This window comes from Sinocyclocheilus anshuiensis, unplaced genomic scaffold (assembly GCF_001515605.1).
Source record: "Sinocyclocheilus anshuiensis isolate Anshui unplaced genomic scaffold, SAMN03320099.WGS_v1.1 scaffold2490, whole genome shotgun sequence".
In the NCBI taxonomy this organism is placed as follows: Eukaryota; Metazoa; Chordata; class Actinopteri; order Cypriniformes; family Cyprinidae; genus Sinocyclocheilus; species Sinocyclocheilus anshuiensis.
The window spans coordinates 88,883-100,456 of record NW_015555992.1 but is presented as its reverse complement, the minus strand read 5'-3'; the positions used below and the strand labels follow the sequence as shown (position 1 = coordinate 100,456).

At 36.5% G+C, this 11,574-nt stretch overlaps 1 protein-coding gene across 1 annotated transcript; it reads right to left on the bottom strand.

The window, feature by feature from the left end:
- Positions 1-1,922: 1,922 nt before the first annotated feature.
- LOC107676112 (CAP-Gly domain-containing linker protein 4-like) lies at positions 1,923-11,139 on the bottom strand. Its single transcript, XM_016470636.1, has 3 exons — positions 10,962-11,139; positions 10,734-10,809; positions 1,923-3,904 (listed from the first exon to the last, which is right to left on the bottom strand). The coding sequence occupies exons 1-3, from the start codon at positions 10,978-10,980 to the stop codon at positions 3,511-3,513; spliced, it is 489 nt and encodes a 162-aa protein (XP_016326122.1). The 5' UTR covers positions 10,981-11,139; the 3' UTR covers positions 1,923-3,510.
- Positions 11,140-11,574: the final 435 nt, after the last annotated feature.

Genomic DNA, 11,574 nt, shown 5'->3' with positions numbered 1-11,574 from the left:
AATAAATAAAAGCACAAGTTGTTGGAAAGTATGTATAAGGTGTCAATTATAAGTAAGTACTGTGTTAAAGCTTATAATAGCACCAATTGAATCAACACAAACAACATTTCTGAGGAAAAATATTAATTATAAGTAAGCTTACACTTATTCTAAGTTTGATCCACTATTGTATGCTGTTGCCGTATGGCAACATATCATAAAGTACCTTAAAATAATATTTTTTTCCAAATTTTTTTTTACAGCACTTCAAGTTAAGCCATTCTTAGAAAAGAAAAAGATTCAAATATTTTTTTCTATAGGTCTATCATAATGCGTGCGGTAGAGGGTTAAAGAATGCTACATTTATGACAGCAATTGGAAATGTATCATATTCTTTGAAAAGGGTCTATCCATTCAGCTCACTATTTTCTTGTAAACATAAACTTATTCAGAATGACATGATTTTCCATGTTTATTAAATGTGATTAGATACTAGATCATTCTAATATTGTATTAAATACTGATTGTTGTTTAAAACAATCTGCTGGCCTTTTTTTTCTCATGTATTCTGTAGATACACTACAGCTTGCACAGAGTTGTACAAAAAACCCAGTGAGTGGCATTTTTGTTGGACCATAAGATTTGCCTTTGATGAGAATGACCTTGTCCGTTCAATCTGATACAGTAGAACGATCACAAATAAACACAATAACACTCTTTACAACTCTGAGGTGAAGAAGGTCATCTCTGACTGCGCAGTATGTCAAACCTTTAAAGCTAATGGGCTTGAGCAGCAGGACATTGTGATAGAGTTTTCTCCTGTCAGTCAAGGTCACAGAGGGCGCAGAACCACCACACTGAATAATTGAACATTGTCGAATGGTCTGATGAATCTTAATTTCTGCTTTGACATGCAGATGGCAGGATCACAATCTGGCACAAACAGCAGGAATCCATTGATCCACTCTGTCTAATGTCTTGGGAATATGTCCCTCTCATAAATTAGGCCTATTAAAAACATTTAAGCCAATGTGAAAATCATGGCATACCTAAGCTTTCACACTGACCATGTGGGTCCTTTCATGGCCACGGTCCACCCATTTTCAAATGGACACTAATTCAGTATGTCACAAATCATCTCGAGCTGTTTCCATAAATATGACGGTCCAGTGGACGGAGCGTTCCCTTGAATTTACGATATCGAGTAAACATGGAGCAGATGGCTACCCGTAGTCACAATGTGATACTCCACAACAAAATCCTAATATTTTCCTAACCAACAATGTCAAGCAATTACCAATTTTGAAAAACAGCCTAGTTTTTATTTCTGCAGCGTCATAGTTGGCAGCACAGCCAATCGTGAAATGTCATTGGTCCAAAATCATGCTTTCTGATGGGTTGTGATTGTGATGTCATGCTGTTTCCGTGTGAACAGCTTGTAGATTGAAACTGATTGCATCATGTAAGGGTTTTTGGATAGTTCTTGTCCTGAATAAGATGTTAACCGAGGAGAAAAAGGGGGAGGGTTGACCTTCTACTTGATTAAGTGGTTATTAATCGCAGTATGAATTTATGTATAATAATTTAAGTTGCTGCGATATTGATTTTAATAATACCTTGTGTTGATTATGTAAGTGCACAAAGAGGATCTTTATATTGAACACACTAACTCATGAGTCAACACACTGCTATCCGATTTATTTTCTCTAACTGAATAATGCTTTATAGTTAGAAAAATTCCAAAATGCATCAGATCATCACATCAGATTATGATGAACTACTGTGTAAACTTGATGGGAACTGACACTTGTTGTGGCCAAAATTGCATATTGAGTATAGGTTCTACATGAAATGAGCAACAAACTTCGCGAATGTGTAAATTTATATTATAAATACTGTATATGAATGTGTGTAGTATGAATGAAATCCTGACAATGTATGGGTGAAGAAAACAAAAGTAAATTATAACTTTTATTGTAATCGGCAAATTTGACAAACGTTCTTTGTGCATTACATTTTATAATTCAGATTTAAGTTAGTACTAAAATACTACATTTTAATTCACACAAAATATACACCCACAACTAAGCAGATAATGTACAGACAGTACTGTGGAAACAGGCTGGAATGTGCAATAAGACTCCAGCTTCCATTGGAAATTGTCCCATTTTATAACCCTTTTCATTTATTGGTTTTCTTGCCAATTTTAACCCTCATGAATTTCGTTTTAGGATATTCTGATACCTAGTCAATGTCATAACATCATATTTTCATAATTTCCTCATTAGTGCAAAATGATATGATCACTGAGGAACCATACATCTGTAATTCCTGTATTTACACTGACTGTAAACTCATCCTAGACATTGTTGAACTAAGAATTTGGAAAGGAATTAAAAAATAATGGAATGGAAAACATAAGAGAATCAACAAATTAAACCTCAATAAAAAAATGGGGTAAATAAAATAAGAACAGTTGCATTTGAGAGGAAAAAACAATTTTAAATCATGCCAGTCTCATTAAGGATTTTTATGATCTAATATAAATATGGAGAAATGCTAACTTTGCCTGCATGTTGCCTATTTGCCTGTAAATATGAAAACAATACTAATTGGTTCATTATAATGGAGTCACTTAACAATTGTTTGATTTGTTATTACAGACTAAACCGTACAAAACAAAAAACATATCCACAAACACGCTTATCGTATGAGTTTAAACCGAAAATAAAGGTATATCTTTTTAGATCCTGATTTAGCCCTCATTGTTTGGTCTGTGTATCATCTTTAAATGACTTCATAAAACTGACTTACGTTTCTATTAGGGATCTCTCAGTCAAGATAAGTTATTTATTACAGGCAAAACAAAAACCTGATTAAGTCTGTCAGCAGCAACAACTGCTACATCATCTGTGGAACTATCAAGTTTTTATTCACTGAGCTGATTAGATCTTGGATTATGATACTATTAAAGTGCTTATTATTTAATTGTAACTGGTCTCGCATCAAGATGAAAGATTAGACATTTCTGAATGTATAAGTGCAATGTTCTGAAGGGACTCACACCTTCTGAAAAGAGTAGACAAAGACTAAGTGATGCTTTATTCTGTTGAGATAACGTCTGAGGGGATTTGAGGAGCTGATAGTCACAGCTACTGAAGTTATTAAATTGTCTGAACTTCTTAAATCCTGCCATTCAAGTCATTGTCTTCACCCACATTTATTAAAGTGCTCAGAGACTGCTACTGTTTACTTAATCAGAAGCATCTGAATTCAAACCTCCAGCTAAAATTAAAACCTCAGAAGAATATTTGCTCCCACACATTATATTTAGTTAGTTTAGAAAATGGAGTTTATCAGCTGTGAACGTACGAGTCTTAGTGCAGTTAGAAAGAAAATGTCTCCTTAGGTTGGTTGAAATGTCAAAACAAATCCATAGAAACATTAAATGTTTCTGAATGAAACATGAAAATGAAGCGAAAGCCAAATGGATGGAGAGATGGGAAGCCCACGTTTCGGCGTGTAACGGTCTCAGCTGCTTTCATCCACCAGCTTGGCCCCGTTGATACCACGGTACGTGACCCTGCTGGGTCGCACCAGAACCCCATGGCCAGGTCGACAACTGAAGTAGCGTCGGCTGCCCACAGAACCATCGTTTTTTCCTTTCGGGTTTCGCAGCTCGAGGCCCAGCCAGAGGCCAGGGGCAAAGTCAGCTGTGCCAATGTAGCGGATGGTGCCCATCTCATTGGCACTAATTAGCAAGACCTGCATGCCCAGGTGGAGTTTGACAGTGCCATCTGAGCCAGAGGAACTGGTGGTGCCACCCACTCGGTTAGGCCCTGGGGCAGCGCTGCTGTTTGCCCTTGATGTACCCCAGCCAGCGCTGACTGTGCTCCAGCGTCGCCGCAAATTACTGGAACGGTTCCTGAGAGGCAACAACAGAAGACAAAGAGAATTTGAGAACGGGATACAAGGAACTAATTAATGCTACTGATGCACCAAAATTCTAGCAATTGAAAATATTCGTCCGGAAATGACTTTTCGCCTGTTTCGGAGGGCTGAAATCACTGACTGAAATGTGACATTCAATTAGTGCTTCTCTGTTGCCGTGTTTAGACTGTGTCTGTGTCCATGGATACGTAAACTAATTAGCTGTGTGAATGCTAGAACTGGGCTAAAAATATAGATTTCTTGTTTTTCATTTTCATTTCATTTAATTTTAAGCTGCCTAAGCTGTTTGCAGTAGATGCATACAAACTTTACTTAAAATGTGTAGCGTGCCATCCAATAATAGCAACAAGCTTTGTGGTTTGTTACTTTTCAAACACAATCAGAGCTTTAAAATTCTGTTTATTTTATGATAGTACTGGGCAACGATTAATCGCATCCAAAATAAAAGTTTTTGTGTATATAATGTGTGCTGTGTATATTTATTATGTATATATAAATACACACACATACATATATGTGTGTGTACTGTGTATATTTATTATGTATATATATATAGATACACTCACATACAGCATATATTTTGGTAATATTTACATGCATATACATTTATATATTTATATTCTTATTATATGACCAAGATGGCGGCGCGTACACATCGCGAGGCTCAGCGTCTCTCCAGTTTTTGCAATTTTGTAGTATTTTTCCTGCTCATCTCGGGCCTGTTCGCACTGAACAGCTTTGCTTTAACATCTTACACCCGACAGGAGCTTTTGGATATTGGTGTGCACTTTTCCAACAGTTTTATCACCAATCCTCGACTCATCCCTGAGATCTCCAGACCACCCGAGGCTACGCACTCTACCCGGCCGGGCGGAAGTGCTCCCAGGCGGCGTCGTGATCGTAAACAAAGGCGGGGTAAGCGCGGTGGGCTAAGAACTAAGCTAAAGCTAACACCGCTCCGGCTCTCTTTACCCAGCATTTTCCTCGCTAATGTGCGGTCATTGGTGAACAAAATGGATGAGATACGACTTCGCATCACCCACAGTAAGAGACTTTTGGATTGCAACGTCATGGTTTTCACAGAAACATGGCTACACAGCGACGTACCCAATAATGCTATTGAGCTAGCCGGACGCTACACGCTCCGGGCAGATAGGACGGCAGATGACTCCGGCAAGACCAGAGGCGGAGGATTGTGCATTTATGTTAACAAAGCTTGGTGTACGAACTCTGTCATTGTTGGGAAACACTGCTCAGCTAACCTAGAGTTTCTCACGGTTAAGTGTAGACCTTTTTATCTGCCACGGGAGTTCACTTCCACCATTATAACTGCAGCCTATATTCCACCGGATGCTAATGCCAAGCTTGCTATGAACGAACTGCATGCGGCCATTAGTAAACAACAGACCGCTCACCCGGAGGCTCCATTTATTGTCGCGGGTGATTTTAATCACTCCAACTTAAAGACAGTGCTCCCCAAATTTCATCAGCACTGGTATGGGAACTGCTCAGTTGCCGAGCGCAAGGCACTGCAGAGGGTGGTGAAAACCGCCTAACGCATCACAGGGACACCACTTCCTGCTATTGAGGACATCCAGAGGAAACGCTGTCTACGTCGAGCTCGCAGCATTCTTAAGGACTCCTTTCACCCTGACCATAGACTGTTTAACCTCCTGCCCTCCGGGAGGCGCTTCAGGAGCCTCCGGACAAGGATCAGCAGACTTAGGAACAGCTTTTTGCCTACAGCTGTCTCCTTACTGAATTCTGCCCGCTGATAGTATTTAAAAAATCTGTAAATTATGTCCATAGTACTGCCTTATCTGTATATTTATTGTACATTTGTAACATATTGTAGACACTGTATATCCTGTACTTACTGCTTATTGCACTTCTGGTTAGATGCTAACTGCATTTCGTTGCTTTGTACCTTACATGTGCAATGACAATAAAGTTGAATCTAATCTAATCTAATCTTATTAGGGCTGGTAAGCGATTAAAAATTTTAATCTAATGAATTACATGATGTGGCAATTAATTAACCGAATTAATCGCAAATTAATCGCACATCAAATTTGGCTGAGAAATTACTCCTAAAAGATAATTTAAAGTCATTGTTGTGTAAAGCATCAAACAGACATTACAAAAAGTAGCTTCAGCAAGAAATATTTTGTTTGAAAAAATGTATTACATGTACTCTTTTGGACCGTGAGGGTGAGTAAATGATGACACAAATGTCATTTTTGGGTGGGTGAATTATAAGTTTAATAATTGATTTGATTAATTTGATTATTATTACTATGTAAATATGAAATCATTTCTTTAATGAAATTATACTCTTAATAATAAACTAAAACTGCCAGTAGGTGGTGGTATATGTATTAATGATTAAGTAATCGAGTCATTTATTCATTCATTTGATTCGTTCAAATGGCTGATTCATTCAAGAGTGAAGTAAATGGTTCTTTATGAATGGTCAATTGAATCATTAGGCTTGTTCGACTTGAAGCGGATCATCACCATCAGATCGATCAGTGTGGGACATCAAATTACTTCAAGAGCTATAGAGAGCAGACGGCTCCTTATGCTTTTGAATCACTCTCGCTGTACTTTGATGTCAATACTCAGTCAATCGGACTGTGGAGCGCCGTTTCAAATCCAACGCGCCTATGGCCACTGGTTCAATGCGCCGAATGGTTCACCCAATTTGTTCAAAACGTGCATTAAGAAATACAATTTCTTGTGTTGCTTGGAGATGAACAGTTCTGCTTTGTCTTTATATTTTTGTTGGCAAAATTAAGCAAAACATAACACAATATTAACTTCTTACTTACTGAACTGTTGTATAAGATCAGTATTACATTTGCACTGGTGTGATATTGCACTTAGCCTATTGCTCGTGTGATATTGCTTAACTATATGATGTAAATATGAGACAAAAACTCAAAACGGGCATTTTTTTGCCCCATATTTTGAATTTTAGGGACATTCTAACTACGTTCTCTAGGCTCCATCATGCAGTGAGTTGTTGCCCTCATGCCCTGCCTCATATTTGTCATCAATCAACTGTATGAAATGTCAGATGACCCACGTAGGTCTGGGGCGGGGGGCAAGTGTGTTAAATGCGTTAATAATTTTAACACGTTATTTTTCACCGTAATTAATTAATCTAATTAACGCGTTAAATTACCAGCCCTAATTCTTAGATTTTATATTATATATATAAATATATTTAATATATAAACATAACATATTTTTCTTAAATACATACATGAATGTGTACACACATATATTATGTAAAAAAAGTTTTATTTTGGATGCGATTAATCGTGATTAATTGTTTGACAGCACTAATATATTTATATAACATATAAACATATTCAAAGGGTTAGTTCACCCAAAAATTAAGAAAACCGTAGGACGTCGGTGTTGCGTGATTATTTATTTATTTTTAATTACTGTTGCGTAATTGGTGATGAACGCCGAGAGAGAACAAATCAAAACGCAGGTCGTGTATCAGAAGTACAAACCGAGGATTTGTAAAGAAAAATGTTGAAGCATTTCGATATAAGCCAAGAGGAGACTGGTTTTCCTTTGCTAACGTAAGGAAACTTTGCTTCCTTTGCTCCTGTAAACAAACTCACGAGACTAGCATATCTCAGAGGCATGCATGCCACGTATACGTCCTACGTCATCCGCCTGGAACGGCTTCCGCGTACGGCAGATACCGGAAGTGAGAGAAAACTGTTTATTATGTTTGAAATATGGGTACTTTTCTTACGAAAACGCATGGGTTCGCTACAGGAGGTCTCTATTCATGCCCCGGAGCCATGTGAGGCACGTTTTATTATGGATGCGCTCCCTTTATTTGACGCTTTATTTTATAACACCCGCTGACTGCAATGATAACGCTTGGAATAGCCAGGACAATTTTTTACATAACTCCGATATGATTCGTCTGAAAGAAGAAAGTCATATACAACTTGGATGCCTCGAGGGTGAGTAAAACACAGGCTAATTTTCATTTTTGGGTGAACTAACCCTTTAATATATAAACATAACTTATTTTTCTTAAATATACATGCATGTGTGTGTATTTATAATAAATATACACAGTACACACACATATATTATGTAAACAAAAACTTTTATTTTGGATGCGATTAATCGTTTGACAGCACTAAAATATATACATATAAATATTTTCTAAATATATACTGTATGTGTGTGTATTTATATATACATAATAAATATACACAGCACACATTATATACACAAAAAATTTGATGTTATTAATCGTGATTAATCCTTGCCCAGCACGAAATTCAATGCATGAAATTCAAATAAATGTGGTTTTGGCGCACTTTAATATGGCTTGGCAGGTCATTGTAGCCACCTCAGTTCAAGAGTCTCTTGAGGGTGACTCTTTCTCTTTACTACTAGTTACGGCACACAGTTGACATGAATGAATATCAGAAGGTATGTTGAAAGTAGGGGTGTCCCCGACTAAGGATTTACATAGTTGAATCGGAATTTTTGAATCTTGCCGATAGTCGACTGATAGTCGAATCATATGTTTGGGGGCGGTGGCAAAATAAATTACCAAGAGTCAAGTCAGACATTCGACAGTCATAGTTACTGACCTTAACACACAGGGAAAATGTGTAACGGATGTCTCGCAGATAGCCTACAAAAATAATGTTTTATGTTTTAATTAAAAGATAGTTAACATTAAACATCAGCGAAACCCTAAGAATTCACAACATTTTTTTTACAATAGTGCTCTCATTATAACGTTATGTAGCCTATATGACAGTTATTAATGTTCTGCATTTCTGTTTTGAGCTGCACGCACTGAAGATGACCAGTAGAAGTAAGCATTTGATGGCAGGTTTTTAATCAATGGGATATAACTCATCATTTATCTCATATAGAATACACTTCGTTATTTATACAACATGACATTAATATTACGACTTATAGTGGCTCTGAATGAACTCCTTTTGTGGACGCGTTCTTCACGCAACAACGTGCAGAAACACGGCAACTGAACTCTAAAAATCCACAGCGTTTTATTATAATAGTGTTTTCATTATGTTATGTACAGTATATGACAGTCCCAATCATAGTTAATAATATTCTGCATTGTTGTTTGTCCTGCTCGCGCTGCGCACAGAAAAGCGAATCACCGTACAATGAAGTGCTTTACTGCAGCGTAACTCAACCAAATGCATCTTATACGAGATAAATAACATATACGCGATATAAACCGGATGAAATGTTTTGAAATCACTTACCCTACCTGGTCGAAAAAATCCAGTCATTCACTCTGCCTGTGTCAATTTGAGTCTTGTTAAAGTTTTAAATCCCTGCCACCAAGATGCTCCTCTGTCAGTCACAGATTATGAAACGTGAAACTTAAATCTATAAGGGTGGTTGGATTTATTCATGCACGTTAAAATATTTATTTAAAACTTTTTTTTTCAGATTCTTATTTACAGCATTATCTTAATAGGCTGTATATTAACTTATTGGGAGAAAACCAGTAGTTCTATGTGAAATCAGACATTCAGCACCCCCATATAGCCAAAATGGCATGATCATAACACCCCGCGAATATTCGACTGTGAGATTAGTAGTCGAATCAGGCTCCTCCTATCGAAGCATCGAATCGTCGACTATTTGGGGTCACCCCTAGTTGAAAGAAACAGTATACCTTGCTGAAATGCATCATGTCTCATGTGATCGCTCGGTGTTTCAATGCCGGGAAGATGTCAATAAAACAGCTTGTAAACAACATGTCACATAACTTTAAATATTCTCAAGAAAGCCAATCAATATCTATAGCTCATTAGTCAGCAAGGAAAACTAACTCTGGAGAGGAGCATTTAGATAAATATGAGCACTATATTACATTGTTATCATATTTTTACTTGAAATTCATTATTTAATATATGTTTGAATAAATATATTTCAACAACGATTTGAAATAAAAACTATGGAAACTTGTTACCGCCACTGAATAAATATAAAAAAGGTAATTGTGACTTTCTCAGATTTCTGGCCTCTTTTTTTTTTTTTTTTTTTCAAATGGCGTGGTATAAAGTCGCAAAGTTTATATCTCACAATTCTGACTTAATTGTGAGTTATAAAATCAGAATTGTAATATATAAACTTGCTATGTTAAGAAAATCGTCTTTTTTCCCTCAGAATTTGACTTTTTACAATTGCAGGTTTATCTTTTAATTCTGAGAAAAAAAAGTCTTTGTCACGCAATTGTTAGTTTATATCACACAATTCTGAGAAATAATCAGAACTGTGAAATAAAAAGTCACAATTACCATTTTAAAATGTTTATTTAGTGGTGGAAACAGGCTTCCATAAACACTTGTATCACTAAAAAGATGTTTATATACAAATGTTTTTATTTGATTGTTGTTAAATCAATCTGATAGATTACTAGATTATAGATTATTTTCAATTTCGATTGTGGCTAAATGTATGGTTTTAGTATAAAATCATGTTGGCCATCATTAATTAATGCTAATTAATGCATACATTTCTGTTTATTTTAAATTAGTTCATTATTGTATATTAGTTAGTTATCAGGTAAAATAACTTTTTAGTTCTGTTTTACCTGAAAATTGACCAGAAAGTGGAATTTCAAAATACTTGAGATATGGGCTTCTTTAGATTATGGTCTAATAAGACCTGACTATCCTGCAGCTGGTGTTGCCAATTATCGCAAAAACCAATGATGAAAATGAGATCAGAAAATTATGACACATCTCAAACATAACTCTCACCTGCTTGCTTGACTTTTGCGGCTCGGTTCTCTCTTCGTGGCGATGGCTGTGGAAGTGCTGAGAGTGCGTCGAATTCCTTATTAAAACAAACACAAACATCCACTGAAAAGTGACCAAATATCTAAAAATCTACAGTTTTATATGAAAAAGGAATGTCTAAACTGTCTTCAGACTTAAAAGCTTTGACAGAGGAGAGGGAATCAGACAGCAGACAACGGAATGGCTCACCTGTGAAGGAATAGTTCATCCGAGACGAGGACAGCTCTGACAGACAGTCCACTGAGCCATGAATCCTGCTAGTTAAAACAAAGTGAATGTTCAGTATTACTTCTTCCACAGCACTTTAAAACTGATGCTCTGCCAGAAAACTGTCAAGACACATTATTTTACCCTTGCGTATACTCTGTTAGCTGTCAAACAACAAATTTATCACTTCAAAATAGTGACAGTCACATGGGTTTATTTTGACAAATGCTTGTCAAAATTGTCATAAACAATTTGGCATGAAAATATGTAGCAGGAACAAAATCACAAACCTATACACGTTAGGACAGAAAAAAGCCCCAGAATGATTCTCCAATGGACAGGTAAAATCTTTGAAATGAACATCTTTGAAGTAAACATGAAATGGCACTCAAAACCAATTTTACTTCCATAATGTGATGTTTTTCAGAGTGAAATAAACTATTGGGAACTGACTGGGTCGTGAATCATGATTGTTCCATACCAGAACACAGGGTTACCACTCTTTCATGAACACCAGATTCAAGGACTTTCAAGGACTTTTTAAAGCACCATTTATTTTATATCAAGCACCTATCAAATTCACACCCCAGCATAT

Coding starts and splice junctions, on each gene's coding strand:
- LOC107676112 (XM_016470636.1), bottom strand. Junction 3,905..10,733: donor CGCAAAAGTCAAGCAAGCAG/GTGAGAGTTATG, acceptor GTTGCCTCTCAG/GAACCGTTCCAGTAATTTGC.